Source organism: Vicugna pacos, chromosome X (assembly GCF_048564905.1).
Source record: "Vicugna pacos chromosome X, VicPac4, whole genome shotgun sequence".
NCBI lineage: Eukaryota > Metazoa > Chordata > Mammalia > Artiodactyla > Camelidae > Vicugna > Vicugna pacos.
This window is the reverse complement of record NC_133023.1, coordinates 39,634,818-39,651,858: the sequence shown is the minus strand read 5'-3', so window position 1 is coordinate 39,651,858 and position 17,041 is coordinate 39,634,818. Positions and strand designations below refer to the sequence as shown.

At 48.9% G+C, this 17,041-nt stretch overlaps 1 protein-coding gene and 2 non-coding genes across 4 annotated transcripts; all 3 read left to right on the top strand.

Moving 5' to 3' along the window:
• The first annotated feature begins 890 nt into the window (after positions 1 to 890).
• Positions 891 to 12,058, top strand: TFE3 (transcription factor binding to IGHM enhancer 3). Of its 2 annotated transcripts, none has more exons than XM_006213468.3 (10): positions 891 to 1,250; positions 3,519 to 3,632; positions 4,692 to 4,930; positions 5,598 to 5,843; positions 5,924 to 6,025; positions 7,503 to 7,620; positions 8,103 to 8,159; positions 8,327 to 8,402; positions 9,538 to 9,685; positions 10,203 to 12,058. In XM_006213468.3, exons 3-10 carry the CDS (start codon positions 4,712 to 4,714, stop codon positions 10,644 to 10,646), a joined length of 1,410 nt encoding a protein of 469 aa, XP_006213530.1. In that variant the 5' UTR covers positions 891 to 1,250; positions 3,519 to 3,632; positions 4,692 to 4,711; the 3' UTR covers positions 10,647 to 12,058. The 2 variants fall into 2 exon arrangements, with proteins under 2 accessions (XP_006213530.1, XP_006213529.1); XM_006213467.3 differs by having other exon boundaries at positions 892 to 1,250; positions 4,627 to 4,930.
• Positions 8,982 to 9,054, top strand: TRNAP-AGG (transfer RNA proline (anticodon AGG)). Its single transcript has one exon. It is a non-coding gene; the product is annotated as a tRNA-Pro (tRNA).
• Positions 12,059 to 14,009: 1,951 nt separating the features above from the next.
• TRNAV-CAC (transfer RNA valine (anticodon CAC)) lies at positions 14,010 to 14,084 on the top strand. The gene has a single exon. It is a non-coding gene; the product is annotated as a tRNA-Val (tRNA).
• Positions 14,085 to 17,041: the final 2,957 nt, after the last annotated feature.

Sequence of the window (17,041 nt, the reverse complement as noted above, 5' to 3'; positions counted from 1 at the left end):
TTAATTTGGGGAGATCTTCTTGTATGCCAAACAACCTACTAGCACTATTCATAAATTACCCGTAATTCTCATAACAACCTGGCCACAATGGTATTAATAACCCCCATTTGACAGTACAGGAAAGCAGAGGCTTGGAGAAGGGAAGTCCCCAGCCCATATCCAAACCGGGGTCTTTATGATTCCAGAAATCATCCATCGAAGGGACCATATCTAATTTCCGTCCTTCCACTCATTCATCCATCTGTCAAAGATTTACTAAGCACCAACCGTGTAGCACAACGAACTAGTACAACAACCGGTCTAAATGACATAGAGTAGGCGGAGCGCTTCCAGGAAGACCAGCTGGGCGGCTGGACTGTAGGTACCGAGAGGGCGGGGTTTCTGGTGCGCACCTCCAGGGAATCTAGCTTCCTAGGCCTCAAGGCTATGGGTTTGGCTGAGGAGTCACCGCCAGATCAAGTTTGGAGTGAGGTCTAGGGCGCGGGTATAACAAATATTGGCCGAGAGAGGGCGCGGTTCCGCAGATAGAAGCGTAGCCTGGAGACCCTCTGCCCGCCGACTAGCCATTGGTACGCAGGCGCAGAGGACGCAAGGAACGGCTTAGTAGCTGGCGGAGGGATAATTTGAGGGGGAGGCGTGGCTCAACCAAATTACCTCTCGCTGATTTGCTCTGTCTCTGAGGGCGTGGCCTAGGTGCCCCCTTCTCGGAATAAGGGCCCGCCAAATCTAGTTTTTTCTCGACTTCGGAGGCGTAGCTTGGGGCGGGCTCTTGAACCACCCCTCAACGATTGGCCGCCTCACCCAGAGGGCGTGGCCGTGCGAGCTGTCTATCCTCGGTGCGGTCACTTCCTGTGGAGTTTCCCCAGCCCAGGGAGGAGGGGGAAGAGGACGGGGGAGGGTGTCGAGGAGGGCGGTCGTCCGGGGTTAGGTTAAGGGGGGTGGTGTTGGTCCGTTCAGGGCGGGGGATGACTCACGGCCCATCCCATCTCCCCGACGCCGCCCGCCCGCGCAGAGCTCGCTCCATGGCTTAGCGGAGGAGGTGGTGGCGAGCAGGGGGAGGGGGACTCTTATTTTGTTAGGGGGACCGGGCCAAGGCCCGACCGGCCTGGCAGGGCTTGCCCGGGGCCGGGCGTCATGTCTCATGCGGCCGAGCCAGCTCGGGACGGCGTAGAGGCCAGCGCAGAGGGCCCTCGAGCCGTGTTCGTGCTGTTGGAGGAGCGCAGGTCGGCCGACTCGGCCCAGCTGCTCAGGTGCGGGGCCGCCTGGGGCCGGTAGTGCTGACTGGGGTTCCCGGAGGCCTGGTCTGGGGGCAGCGGGGGCCCAGGGCCGTGATTGGAGGCCCTTGGCCTAGGCTTGGAGGACGTCGGGGCGCCCGACTTGGGGGGGCATCTAAGGAAATCGGCGGTGGCCTGCTTGGACTGAGGCTTAAAGGAGTCGTGGAAGTGCACTAAGGGAGGCCTGGTTCAGATTTGGGGGACCCTCGACTGGGTCTAGAGGGCCTGATTCTGTTCTGTCCAGGAACTGGTCTAGGGTAGTTGAACTTCGGGGACTGAGACTAATTAGAGGTTGAATTTGCGGTCCTTTGAGTCAGGCATGAGGGGAATGAATTTGAGGGGGCACTCTAGGTGAGGCACTGATTTTAAGGGACTCTTTCTCTCAGAGAAGGGGTTCTGGAGGACAGAGATGCTGTCTTAGGAGCTTGGTAACTCCCAGTGGCTGGTTGCTGGAGGCTGTTTGGAGATAACATGACTCTGGAGAGATTTGGGGGTATCTCAGAAATGCTGTGGAGGACTAGCCTTGTGAGTGTGTGGGAGTGAACATTGAAAGCAACATTTATCAAGACTTGACCAGAATAATCCCTTCATCCCTGTCCACCCATCCAAGCTGGGTCAGATCCCAGGGATAGTGGAAAAGCTCTCTTCCCACACCCCCATAGGGGCTTGAATGGGAGACAGTGAGGCATACAGGCAATGGAGATGGTGCCACTTCTTAGCTCAGAGAAGGCCTCAGACCTTATTTGGAAACCCAGAGGAGGGTCTTGTTCCTGCTGCCACCTGCCTGAGCTTCTCAGCCGGCCCTTTTCACCCCCTACATACACACAGACAGACACAATTTTTTTTTATCTCATCCTTCCCGTCTGTCTCTTAGGCCCTGAAGACAATCTTGAATCTGACCCTAGAGCTGGAATGAGCACCAATTGCACCATCCCTGCCTGGGTGGGTCCTCTCTGATCTCAGCCTCACTTCCATCAGCGGGCTTGGAAGCCTCAGCCCTCTCTGTCCCCACCCTGACCACCCCTGTGCCCACCTCTTCCAACTTCTGTGCAAAGGATGTGTGAGCATTGGAGGGGGTTTTGCCTACTTTCTGCCTGGGATTGTGCTGAGCTCAGCGGCTCCCCGAGCTTCCTCTTCCTGACTTCCTGGGTGGTTTTAGGGCCCCATCTGTGGGTGAGGAAAGGAAGGAAGACAGATCCTTGGGGAGGGGAGAGAATTCTTGTCAAGTGAAGTCAACCACAATCTCAAGATTCTAAATCTTTGACAAATTCAAGGATGCATATCCGTCTGTCTACATGTTAATGTCCCTTGCACACTAAGGTCTCACACCCAATGTGGAGGGTTGAGCAAGTGCCTTTCTGTATACCAATTTACCGTTTTCTAATGCCTTTATAACAACCTAGATCATCACAGTAGTGGGAATGGCTGAAAGGAAAGGGTGTGTATGACTTCTTATTTTGTGTGTCAGAGGGTATTGATATTTGAGATGTGTTTGTTTTTTGATCTATCCAAAAAAACAGGAGAGCGCTGGTCTGGCTCCTCCGGCCAAGAAAAGAATGTTCATATAAAGCGGATCATCCACCCAAATTCTCCCTCTTGTAAATCCAGATTGTTGGACCGAGGGGTGCCTTTGTTATTTCCATTTTGGTTTTGGATGTGTGTTGGCATCCCATGAACTCTGGCTGGGGCTGGGGCGGGGTTGGGGGAACTCCTTTGCGAAGTCGTGGATCCTTCTGTAAAGTGAATCAGCGACCCCAGTTCTCTTTGTGATGCATTCAGTTTGTGTTACAATGGACTGTTCTGCTGAGGGATGCCCCTACTGTGTAGACCAACGTGGGCTCACAGTCTGCAGCCAGGAAAACAGTAGGGGGGTGTGGGGGCTGGGAGAACTCTGAATGCAAAGTCAGGAATCCTGCAAAGTGAATTGTCATTCCTAAATTCCTCGTTTCTATTTTCCTGAAACCCAGGTTGTTACGCATGATTGTTAGAGCAAGGAGCTGGGATCCAGGCACTCTTATTATTTTGAATCTTAAGAAACTATGGGTAACACAGAGCAAAAGAGAGTGGGGAGGGGAGAAGACATGGGAATTTGTAGTGGTGGTTTCAGAAGAGTGGCCGAATGTGAGGGATACACTCTGTTCTCCCTCCTCGTGTGTTCTTCTCTTCTGTCCTCTCTCTTTCTATCTGGGGAATGACATCTCCATACAATTACTGACCATTACCCCTACCCCCCCCCACCCTCAGCCTGAACTCCTTGCTTCCGGAATCCGGGATTGTTGCTGACATCGAATTAGAAAACGTCCTTGATCCTGACAGTTTCTACGAGCTCAAAAGTCAACCCCTATCACTACGCTCAAGGTATGTCTCCTCTATCTGACTTCCCTCCCAATTTGCCAGGCCCCTCCATCCTCTCTGGTTCGGCAGCGGCCCCCAGTGCCAGCCCAACCCATTCTCTCACCAGCCTGAATTTGCCAGATAGTAAAATTAGGGGCTAGTAAGAGCATGTGGAAAGCAGGTGGCCAAGCTAGGATTCTAGTATCTCAGACAAGATCTCCCCAGCTTCCTCCCACCCCACCTGCACACCCATTCATGGACAAAAATTGCAGCTTGTCTGGAGAGTCCAGACACAGGGCGTGGCCTGCTCAAGCCCAGCCCCAAGTGGGCGGAGCCATTCCCACAACCCCTGGTCACCCTCACCCCCTACTCAACAAATTCACCCACCCAAGCCCTTGAAGAACCCCTGCTGGTCTCTTCTTTTTTTTCCCCAGCTTAGAAGTCTAAATGTGCTGAGTCATGGGCCTGGGCTCTAAGAGAGGGGAGGGGACCTGGAAGAGGGGCAGGAAGAGAGGATTGTGAAATCTCTGAGATTTTTAAGACTGACTAGCTCCTGGGACCAGAGGCCCAGGCAGGGGAGGAAGAAGGGCCTGCAGTTGCTCATATAGCCTGTCCACCCCTAGGAGCTCAGGGAGCATCTCCAGCCCCAAATTGAGCTGAAGAGCTTTCTGTGTCCATGTCTAGTGCCACAACCTTAATTTGGCTTTCTTCTGCTGTCCTTTAAATGGGGTGAACCCTTTCTCCCAGAGCCGAGCAATGGCACTTTGGCTTAATATATGTACAGGCTCGAATCCAGCCTTCCCCATAAGGATGGAGGGCCCAAATTCTCCCACCAGACTGTGACCCCGAGGGTTGCGATCGGGGCTAGTTCCTGTATCTCTCCTCCATGTTGTGGCCTCTGAAGGCAGACAACCGGAGAACAGGCCAGGTTCCTATGTCGACTCCATCGCACTATGACTCCTTAGGCCTGGGCCGAGACTTTTAGCTTACCTATGGCCCCGTATTTCCCATTCCACAGCCTCCCAATATCACTGCAGGCCACACCAGCCACCCCAGCTACACTCTCTGCATCATCTTCTGCAGGGGGCTCCAGGACCCCTGCCATGTCGTCATCTTCTTCATCACGGGTCTTGCTGCGGCAGCAGCTAATGCGGGCCCAGGCCCAGGAGCAGGAGAGGCGTGAGCGTCGGGAACAGGCTGCAGCCTCTCCCTTCCCTACTCCTGCACCTGCCTCTCCTGCCATCTCTGTGGTCGGCGTCTCCGCTGGGGGCCACACATTGGGTCGTCCTCCCCCTGCTCAGGTGCCCAGGGAGGTGCTCAAGGTAAGGTGACATCCAGAGGCCCTGGGAGGGGCTCCTGGTGACTGAGGATTGGTCCTGGTGCCTTTTGGGCAAGGTCCTGGGGACTCTAAGGAAGGTCCCAGGTACTGCTAAAAAAAGACTAAGCTAGTGTCCCATTATGGTTAGGGTTTCTAAGGCATTCTTGTGGAGTTGTGAGGGGCTCTTGGGGACCACAGGAAGTCTTGGTGGACCATGGCGGTTCATGTGTGCCCTGGGTTGGCCCTAGAATCGTGAAGTGGCTTTGTAGGAAGAGCTTCATGTCTGGTGATGCATTAGAAATTCTTTGGCCATTGGAGTGTCTTGGGAAGTCATGTGTAATTCCCAGGTCTCTTAGGTGGTATCAGAGACTGGGGCGGTGGGGAGGGGAGAGTCTTGGGGACTGTGACAGGGTGCTCCAGAAACTGTGAGGGATTCTGCAAGCCACGGTTGGATCTGGGGGGCTGTGAAGGATTTCTGAAAAGGGGAATTTGGGTCCTGGGGAAGACTTACCAGTTTGGGGAGTGGGAGAGGGTTCCCAGATTCTGGGCCTGGTTTGCCATCCTCAGCCTAGGAACAGATGACTTCTGAGGGGCAGACTGGAGCTCAGAGTCACCCCTCTGAGTCCTGTTCCAACTTGTTGCCTCCCATCTCGCCTCCCCCTTTTCCACAGGTGCAGACCCATCTGGAGAACCCAACGCGCTACCATCTGCAGCAGGCACGCCGGCAGCAGGTGAAACAGTACCTGTCCACCACACTTGGGCCCAAGCTGGCTTCCCAGGCCCTCACCCCACCACCAGGGGCTGCTAGTGCCCAGCCACTCCCTGCCCCTGAGACTGCCCACGCTACTGGCCCCACAGGCAGTGCTCCCAACAGCCCCATGGCGCTGCTCACCATCGGGTCTAGCTCAGAGAAGGAGGTGAGTGGCTGCAGATGACCCTCCCATGCTCCACCTCCACTCCAGATTCTTATAACCCCCTTCCATATTTCTTCTCCCAGATTGATGATGTCATTGATGAGATCATCAGCCTGGAATCCAGTTACGATGAGATGCTCAGCTATCTGCCTGGAGGCACCACAGGGCTGCAGCTCCCCAGCACGGTAAGGTCCTGAGATGGGAAACTGCTCTAAAAATTAGCACATCCCTCTGTCATTGAGAAATATCATATACACCTGGGCTGAGTGTGTATATAGGACATTCTCACCTTGGACTGTACTAAGAGACGGAAGCTGTATGATGGGATGGGGCATACCAGTGCCCTGGGGCCTTGTATTGAACTGCAGGGAGAGGTGGACTTGTAGATTTTGATACATATAGGGCGGGGACTTCATGGAGATATTAGGGCATACCAGAGTACTCAAGTTTCACTGTGGGAGGGACCAAGAGGGGGCTACTCGCAGCATTTTGAATGTACCAGGACATTCAGGTCATGAGGACATACCCAAACCATGAAGTGACAGAAACATACCAAAGGTGTCTACATTTGATGTGATTGGACCTTGAAGTGATTAGAATGTACCATGTCTCTTACAGTCAACATGCCAAGAGGCTGGGTCTTCATAGAGAGTGGATAAAACTTTCTAGAGGAAGGGATGCACCAAGAAATTATAGGATTCTGGTTCCAAGCATTCCAAGAGTTCCATAATTTGCTCTGGAACATACCGAGTGGTTGTAGTTTTACTTCTTTCCAAGTTCTCAAGAGGACAGAAGCCTGTGTAAAAATGGTAGCAACTTATCAGAACTTTTCGTTGATTTGGACACAGCTAGAGATTGGGACCTTATATTAGATGGATCCAGCAGGCTAGTGGGGGTTTCAAGAGATGAAAACTCATCAAGAGGTGAGACTAATTACTTAGGGATTCGTTTGTTGCCCTAGGGTGTATCCAGGAAAGTTTGAAGGAGAAAAAAAAAACTAGGTTGACATAAAAACAGTGCTTGTTGAGTAGTTGGACAAGACAGATCAGAGAGATCAGAATGTGCAAGAAGATATCAGAATCAGGATGTTGGTGTGTGGCAGCCAGAGACTGTGGATGTAAGGTGGTGGCAACGCAATCACAGCAAAAGACTGGAGATGGGGCTGGAACTCTCCAGAAGTCCAGATTTTGGGTGGAATGTTGCCATGACAATTTCCCAAGGTCTGAGAAGATGGGGTTGGACTGTACCAAGAATGCTGAATTTGAATATCATTCTAGGAGGGGTTAATGGACTGAAATGTTGCATCAGAGCTGACAAAGACCAGAGAAGGGTGGTTTTCCAGCATTTTCTCCAGAGCCAGCCCTAGGGTTTGGGAGATGGGCTTCAGAAGTCACTGGGGGATTTGAGGGGCTATGGGGCATGATGAATAGGTGGGGCAGGCTCCAGTCCCCCGGCAGAGCACAGTACGTCCCCTTGACCCTGTCTTCCCTGTTGAGTTGCTGTGTGAAATTCCCTTGATGGAGAAGGAAGGGCTCTCATGCTGAGCCAGACAATCCTTACATTAGGAGGCCCATCTCTGGGGTGTGTGGAGGTTCTGGAGCCTGGTTCAGAGAAGAGGCCGAGCCTGGGGTCTCTTCCCAACCATCATTTTTCTGCCTTCAGCTGCCTGTGTCAGGGAATCTGCTTGATGTGTACAGTAGTCAGGGTGTGGCCACGCCAGCCATCACCGTCAGCAACTCCTGTCCAGCTGAGCTGCCCAATATCAAACGGGAGATCTCTGGTAAGGGCCAGGGTCTTGGCCCCGTGCGCTCGTCCTATTCCCCAGGGTGAGCCCCATATCTACCAGGTGGGGGTGGGAGGAGGGTTGGGCCTGATTCTAGGGGGAGAGGGTTTAAACAGACAAAAACGGGGGCTGTTTGCCGTCTTTGTCCATGTGGCCCACAGCCCTGCTTTCACTCCACTTCCTCTCATCTTGGGTTTAACAAATGGCCTATATCTCCACGCTTCTTTAAAAATCGTAAAAAGAAAAAAAAATAAGGGGGAAAGGTATAGCTCAGTGGTAGAGCACATGCTTAGCATGCACGAGGTCCTGAGTTCAATGCCCAGTACCTCCATTAAAAAAAAATTCAAAAAAAGAGTGGCACTTTTAAGAGTCACTTCCCCAGCCTGTGCCCACCAAAGCCTCTTCCAGCAGCTGCACATGCTGCCCTCTGGCGTCTTTCCCAGCCCCAGAGGCCTTGACCCACCCCTACTCTCTTCCAGAGACAGAGGCCAAGGCCCTTTTGAAGGAACGGCAGAAGAAAGACAATCACAACCTAAGTGAGTGGTGTGGTAGCCCGTGCCCCTGCCTTGCTCTGTGCCCCGCCTTCCTTGGGGGCCTCTCCCTGCGGCAGCCTCCCCTCTCCCACCCCCCAGTTTCTCCACTTCCTCCCTCGGCCTACTGACGACTCTCTCCCCCTCTCTCTTTCTCTCCCCTGCTTTCAAAGTTGAACGTCGCAGGCGATTCAACATTAACGACAGGATCAAGGAGTTGGGCACCCTCATCCCCAAGTCCAGTGACCCGTGAGTCTGGGCGGGGAGCCCCAGGCCAGTGGAATGTGGAGAGGGGGACCCGCTCCCCTAAAGTCGTTCCCAGGTGGGCCCACCCTACGTGGGACCCACCCGGGCAGTTCTGCTCCTTGGACCCTTTCTCACCCAGCTTTCCTTACCCTGAGCAGGGTGGCAGCCCCTCACCGTGTCCTCATCCAAAATTATACATGCATGACATGATTGTGCGTGTACCTCGTGTGGTCCCCGTGTGATATAGACACTTAGTTTTCCACTCATTTGCTACTTCCTCTATTTCTTCAAGAAATATATTGAGCTCCTTCTGCTTTGTGCCAGGTACCGTGCTAGGCCCTGCGGATACCAGAGGGAATAAAACACACAAAAATCCCTGACCTCAGGGGACTGATGTTTTAGTGGGAGCAGACAGACAGCCAACAAGATAAATAAGTAAAATCCGGCAATGAGGAGTGTCGTGGAGAAGAATTAAAGAATGGAAGGAAGATGAGATGTTGGGGAAGGTTATAATTTGGGGTGAGGAGGGTGGGGACAGGGCAGGCCTTGAGGAAACACTTGAATAAAAAGCCTAAGGAAGGGGGAGGGTATAGCTCAGTGGTAGAGTGCGCGCTTAGGATGCACAAGGTCCTGGGTTCAATCCCCAGCACCTCCGTTAGATAAATAAATAAACCTAATTACCACGTCCCCAAAACAAACAAACAAAACCAAACCAAAAAAATTAAATTAAAAAAAATTTTTAAAGAGATGAGGCAGGGGCCATCTGGGTGTCTGGGGTAAGAGTGTCCGAGGTGGAGGGCAGGCTGGGCTGGAGGCCCTGAGGTGGGAGTGATCTCCCATGTTCGAGGAGCATTGAGAAGCCATTGTGGCTGCAGTGAGCTGAATCAGAAGGGTGTAGGTAAGAGCAATCAGGGATGAGGTCAGAGAGGGCTTCCTGGGCTTGAGGTGTGATGGGTTATGGTTGGGAGGTCCCAGGCAGGTGATTTGCATCTGAGCATCCCCTACCCTCAATGTCCGCCCACCTCAAGTTCTAGGCATGTGGTGGGGCGTTCCGTCTACCTGGCGCAGGTTCCCCCTTCAGCTCCCAGGAGACTCCACATTGCAGCTCTCCCTTCTTTCCTCCCCCTCATGCCCCCAGGGAGATGCGCTGGAACAAGGGCACCATCCTGAAAGCTTCTGTGGATTATATCCGCAAGTTGCAGAAGGAGCAGCAGCGCTCCAAAGACCTGGAGAGCCGGCAGCGATCCCTGGAGCAAGCCAACCGCAGCCTGCAGCTCCGAATTCAGGTCTGGAAGGAGGGGGTGGTGGCCGGGGTGGGGGTGGGGGTGGAGGGGCTTCCTAGAGGAAGAGGCAGAGGAAGAACAGGGCAGGATTTCCCCTCCTGGCATATTTGGGAGGTCCTTGGGCTTCCTGCGTCACAGAATGATGATGATGATGTTGATGATGATAAGTAGTAATCTTAACATTAACTAGAACAAAAGTGAATATTGGCTAATGTACATAGTGTTTATCTTATGCTATGCATGTTGACAAGAGCTTTATCTCCATTTACTAAGTTAATCCTCACAATGACCTGATGAGACAGGGACTACTGTTTTTCCCATTTTATAGATTGGGACTCTTGAGGCTCAGAGACGTTAAGCAGTTTGCCTAAAGTTACACCAATAGTGAGTGGCAATGGCTGCATTCAAACCCAGGCAGCCTGTCCTTGTAACTGTTACATCCTCTGCCTCTTTGGGACTCTGAACCTGTATCCCCGCCTTTTTTTTTTTTTTTTTGTTACGTACCCCCTCCTCTTTGCAGGAGCTGGAACTGCAGGCCCAGATCCATGGTCTGCCAGTGCCTCCCACCCCAGGGCTGCTATCGCTGGCCACAACTTCAGCCTCTGACAGCCTCAAGCCAGAGCAACTGGATGTGGAAGAGGAGGGCAGGCCAGGCACAGCAACGTTTCATGCAGGGGGGGGACCTGCCCAGAGCACTCCCCATCAGCAGCCCCCGGCGCCACCCTCGGATGCCCTTCTGGACCTGCACTTTCCCAGCGACCACCTGGGAGATCTAGGGGACCCCTTCCATCTGGGGCTGGAGGACATTCTGATGGAGGAGGAGGAGGGGGTGGTGGGGGGACTGTCAGGGGGCGCCCTGTCACCACTGCGGGCCGCCTCTGATCCCCTGCTTTCTTCAGTATCCCCTGCAGTCTCCAAGGCCAGCAGTCGCCGCAGCAGCTTCAGCATGGAGGAGGAGTCCTGATCAGGCCTCACCCCTCCCCTGGGACTTCCCCACCCAGGAAAGGAGGACATGTCAGGATGAGGCCCCGCCTTTTCCCCCACCCTCCCATGAGACTGCCCAGCCCAGGTGTACTGGGGGAAGAGGAGACGCGATGAGGCCCCACCCCTGTAACCAGGCACAGAGGAGGAGTCAGATGAGGCCCTGCCCCCTTCCCCACAGGACTGGCCAGCACAAGTATTTCAGACAGAGAAGGCGGGGGTGGGGGGGGCATCAGGGTCTGTTCCCTGGAGATCGCAGCCTCACCCCTGCCCTGTGGGACCTGCCCTTGCCCAGATTAGGGAAGGAGACAGGACGAGGTTGGCCCCTGGCCCCTAGGGACTGTCCTAGCCAGGTTTCCTGGGATGAGCGGTGTCGGGATACTGCTCCATCCTCTCTTGGAACCACCAGTCTAGTCCATCCTGGCAAGGAAGAGGAGTCAAAATGATGGAGGTCCCACCTTGGGGGTTTAAGCCTGCCCCTTCCCCCGTGAACCCTGTCCTGCCCAGGCAAGAAACAGAAGTGAGGATGAGAGCGAGCCCCTTCACCTGGGAACTCAGTCCTGGCCTCCTAGCAATGGAGGAGTCAGGTCCCGCCCCTTCCCCACAGCCCAGCGCAGGTATTTCAGGTGTGGAGGAGTCAGTGAGATAAGGCAACTATGTGGAGATCACAGCCCTCGTCTCTTAGCGACATCCCATCTAAGCATTCCACACTGCAAGGAGGAGTGGTACTTAAGCTCCCCCGCCTTAACCTGGGACCAATGTGACCTAACCTAGGAGGGCTCTAAGCCGAAACCTTGCCCTCTAAGAAGAGGGCAAATCTTGAGATCCTGTGAGTTGACATTCCAGACTTAGATCAGGAGTGAGTGAGAGTTAGACTCCCACTCTTGGGCAGAGTGCTGCCTCCTTCCCTGAGGGTAGACTGGGGAGGTGATGGAGATTAGGGGCTACGGAGTCCAGGTTCCCAGAACCAGCACCCTAGTACTCTTGCAACATGCGGAGGAACAGGATGAAGGAAGGGTCCTTTCCAGGGAGTTCCCCAGCCCAGGAAAAAGCGGAAGCCTATCCCACCAAGGCAGAGGCTTGGAGGGAGGATTGCAAAAGCATATGTACCCCCTTTTTTGTTTATCTGATTTTTTTTATTGACCTCCACCCACTCAGAAGCTAGGTCACCTCCAACCTCTGCCCTCCACCCAGTTTTCCATTTGGAGAAATCCTCCCCTTTTCAGAATTATCAAGAGACACTCCCTGCCCATCCCCATCCCTGCTACCACATACACCCAAGGTTGTTGGCTTTGGATTGTTGGGGCCGAGCCCCAAGGAGGGTGTACTGAAGGGTCTGTAGGTTTGTGATTAATAAATGCTAGGCGTGTTTGATGCGCTTTTAACTTTGGCAAAGAGTCTCCTGTGCTTGCTTTTGTCTGTGTGAGCCTGGCCCATGAAGGCTAGGAGGAAGAAAGATTCTTGGCAGATTTGGGAGGGGAGGATTAAAGAATTTAGATAGAGGGACTGGAGGAAAACCATCTGCACACAAAAGCAATCGGTCGTGATCTGCCAGGCAGCCTCCTAACTGCCAGAAGTGTAAGCATTTTACCCAATTTATTATTCTAGGGACTATTCATCAAGAAAGCGCTGATTCTTATTCCCATTTCATGTTTGAAGAAACCAAGGAATGTAAGTAACTATCTGAAGATACACAGCTGGTAAATGGATGAAGTGCTAAATGGTAAAGTTAGGTAAGTGAGGGCTTTGGTTTGAAAAATGTCACTGAGGACAGAGGGGCCAAAGTTTTCTTGTAAATTCCCTTTTGAAGCTGATAAGGACGTATATGAAGATGTCTCCTGGCAGGCAGCAGAGGTACTCCAGATGGTGGAAATGGCAAAGAGAAAAAAAAAACTGTAAAGGTAGAGGAACAAGCAAGCAACTCAGTTTTAAACAGATGTTGACATTTGGGGGGAATTTAAATGGAGGTGAACAGACACAAGTATCTTCTTGAAGGCTGGGGGAAAAAATATTCCTGGAATTTGCAACCAGACTGACTCTCAGGACAGGCATCAGGTCTGTTCCTGTGTCTCCCCCATCAGACTGTGACCGCCACACTTGCTGCCTCTTTCTAGCTGACCATACCGTGAACCCAAGGGCCTGGTTACTGAGTATCACCAGACTGGTGGCTGCCTGATACCTTTTTTTTCCTCCTCAAATTTGCTATATTTTTGGGTGTTTTTTTAATCTTTTTTTTTTAATAGGGGTACTGAGGATTGAACCCAGGACCTTGTGGATGCTAAGCATATATACTCTACCACTGAGCTATACCCTCCCACCTATACTCTCTTTGTTTTATAAAGATAACATGTAATACTCAGAAGTGGTTTTTTTTTTAAGTTTGTATTCTGAAATAATTTTAGATTTACATAAGTGTTGCAAGGACAGTAGAGAGAGTTCTCATACCTGTTATCCAGCTCCCTCTAATGTTAACATCTTGAATAACCATGGCACATTTATTAAAGAATTATTGCGAAGAAAAATTACATGGGCACAGTACTAGGAACTGGAGACTTTATTTGAATTTTACTGGTTTTTCCACGAATGTATTTTTTTCTGTTTTAGGATCCAAGTAAGGCTATTCTACTTGTTATCTCTTTCTGTGTAACAAATCACCACCATTTTAGTGGCTAACAAAATCATGCACTCATTATCTCCCAGTTTTTGTGGGTGAGGAATCCAGGCTGGCTTGGCTGGGTCCCCTACTCCAGTGACTCTCACAAGGGTGCAGTCGGAAGGTGTTGGGCAGGGCTGAGGACTCATCTGAAAGTGGGACTGGGGAAGAATCTGCTCTGCACTCACGTGGTTGGGGGCAGACTTCAGTTCTCTGCAGCCTGTTGAACTGAGGACCCCAGTTCCTTGCAGGCTGTCAGCTGGAGGTGCCTTCAGTCCTGGCCATGTGTGCCTTTCCTTCCATGAGGCAGCTCACAGCACACATAGTTTGCTTCCTCAAAGGCAGCAATAGAGAGCGTCTGCTAGCAAAACAGAAGTTATAATCTCTTGTAATCTAATCATGGAGATGGCATCTCCTCACCATTGAGGCTTTCTGTTGGTTAGAATCAAGTTACTCAAGGCAGAGGATTACATAAGACCATGAATATCACTAGGCAGGGACCGTGGAGGGACATCTTTAGAAGCTTCCTACCACATTGGGTTGAGTTGTCATATCTCCTTGGACTCCTCTGACACTTTTTCAGTCTGTCCATTGAAAAGGCCTAGGCACTGTGCTATTCCAGAAGCAACAAGTATGTCTAGTACCCAGGATCTTGGTTTCTAAATGCCATTCTCCAGTAAAAGGAACCAAGGGGGAGGGTATAGCTCAAGTGGTAGAGCACGTGCTTCACATGCATGAGGTCCTGGGTTCAATCCCCCAGTACCTCCTCTACAAATAAATAAATAAGCCTAATTACCTCTCCCCCAACAACAACAATTAAAAAAAAAAAAGAAAGGTCCAATAAAAGGAGCCAGAGATCCTTGGAGAAATGGCTGGTTTTAAGGCCGGGGAAGGGAAACAAGATGACCCTGGAGCATTGTATGATGCTGGAAAGTGATGAAGTATCTAAAATAAAATAAATAAATTTAAAAAGATAGGGGCATGTCATAAAGATACAGAAGCCAACCTGAAAGAAATCCCAACAGTCAAAGCTAGAACAATTTGAGCAACAACAAAATAATGACAGTATTGTATTATAGTCTAAAAACTAAATATCTATGATTCCATACTTACATAAAGCAGTGATATGATTCGATAAATAAATGATGAAGACGGGACAAATCTTCCTTGCATAAGAATTCCAAATACTAGGGAAACTGAGGCCCATCTGGGAAAAAAAAGAATTCTAAATAATAAATATTGAAGGAATGAAGGAAATAGAAAATTACCACTAGAATACCAGAGTAATAATTTCTGCAGACTGGATCCTCTCAATGCTAAAATTAGTGGACAAAACTTTAAGGTGAGCATACAATGAGTCTGGATTCTATCTACTTTGTGCCTCAGTCAGTTTCAGGACCCCCTTGGAGGGAAGTGGAGCCTAGACAAGAGAAAAGCAATATAGCTGAGCTAGGTGGGAGAGATCAGATTTGGGGACTTGAGTCTAGCAGGCATGGTACTGGAGAAAAAAAAAAGGAGCTTTGTAGAGGCTGACTTCCAGAAATCACCATAGGTGTTGCTTTAGGTCTTTGGCCAAATACTAGGCTGTGCAAGCTTAGAGGCAGACACTGCGAGGCCAAGCAGAGATCAGCCCTGGGCTTGTATGAGCTGAATGGATGCTTGCAGAGTTCTGGCAGACATAGGTATTTTGAACAGCCTGAATGCGGAACTTTCACCCAGTATCCCCCTGAGAAATAGACACCCCAGAGAGATCATACCTTAAGAGTAGACCGCTTGAGCCCTAGAGTAAGGGTTACTATAGATGGTCTCCAAAATACCCTAAAAACATGCCTCAGAAGGATCAAGCTGAATTGTGGGATTTAGAATGTATGTAGATATAATACACGTAACAATAACACAAAGGACAGGATTTGGGAAGTGAAGCTATACTTTTTGCAAGGTTTTTCCATCTAATGTGATATGGTACAATATTGACTTTAAGTTGCATGTGATACACTAAGGATGCATTTTGTAATCACCAGCGCAACCTCTGAAGAAAACGACGAAAACAGTTACAGCTGAAAAGCCAAAATAAGAATAATAATTGAATATTAAAATATATTTGGTTAACTCAATAGAGGGTGGGAAAGGAGGAACAGGACCAAAACCCAGAAGGAACAAATAGAAAACAAGTAACAACTGAAAGAACTTAATCTGACCATGTCAATAGTTCCATAGTATGTAAATGGACTAAAAACTCCCATTAAAGGCAAAGCTTTTAAGGAGGGATGGTATAGCTCAAGTGGTAGAATGCATCCTTAGCATGCATGAGGTCCTAGGTTCAATCTCCAGTACCTCCTCCAAAAATAAACAAACAAATAAACCCAATTACCCCCCAAAAAAAGTAAAAAAAAAAAAAAAGCTTTTAAAGGCAAGAGTTTTAAGACCAGAAAAAAAAAATAATACAGGACCCAACCAGAGCTAGGATTAGGGTAAGGCAAGTGAGGCACTTGCTTTGGGTGCGAAATTTAAAGGCATGACAAAAACGCAGGAATTGGGATGAATAATATTTTAATGTGATTTTGAAAACAAAACTAAAGTAAAACAATCCATGATGCACAAAATATCAACATTTTACATCATGACAGGTTTCTACCCTGCATTTGCACTACTCTGAGAATCATGCAAGTTGTGGGGAAGCTGGCAGGCTCAATAACATAAAAAAAGCAAGTCTCTTACTTGCAATTACTTTTTTTTTTTTTACTTGCAATTTCTTTCGAAGGTCATTGTTCCATCCTGAGGGAAGTCGACAAGTTTTTTCCATTGTTTATAGCTGCAATGTACAGTATTTCACGGTATAAAGAAAAGTTTCATTTTCTTATAAATACATGCTTGTGTGATTTTTTTTAAATATTAAGAGCACTTAGATAGTTAATAAGAATCTTATTCATTAATATATTTGACTTCACAAATGAAATCTGATCAAATATCAAACATTTTCTAAACAACCTATTTTTTATCAGGAAAACAAAATTTACTAGGAAATGTTTATACTTTATTCATTTAAAACAGTGATAAATAGTTCACTATTATTAAGTTATTTTATTAAAAATTATTTTCACCAAATGTGTCTGGAAGTCTGGTACCAAGTTTTCTGCTGTTTGTAATGATTGATTTTTGTATTTTTGATACAATTGTTTTGCACACCTATTTTATTGTTAAATATTATACTTTATATGAATCTTAATATAAATTAAATACATATTATGTGTATTTACTCTAATTAAATATTGTATTAGTGAAAAATAAATATATTTTAATCTTCTACTTAAAAATTTCTAGACAAATATGGCATCTAAAAAGCCAAGTGGTGCAATGTTCAAGAAAAAAGAAAAATATGTGCAGAAATTAATCAAAATTATAGGAAGCAGTTACAGTTTTTGCTATAAAAACTCAATATTCCAGCTACTAAAAATGATTAGGTTTCTTTCTTTAATTTTAATTTTTCCATGTTTATTGAGAGATAATTGGCATATAACACTGTGTAAGTTTAAGGCATACAACATGATTATTTGATATGCATATATATTGTGAAATGATTTGTGAATTCAACTAACAGGTGGGATATTCTTATATCTGCTCTAAAAACTACATTAAAAACATGGACAGATACCCTATGGGCACCAAGATCAAATACAGTTAAGGCATTTTTCTCAATATATATATAATATGAAATGACAAAATAC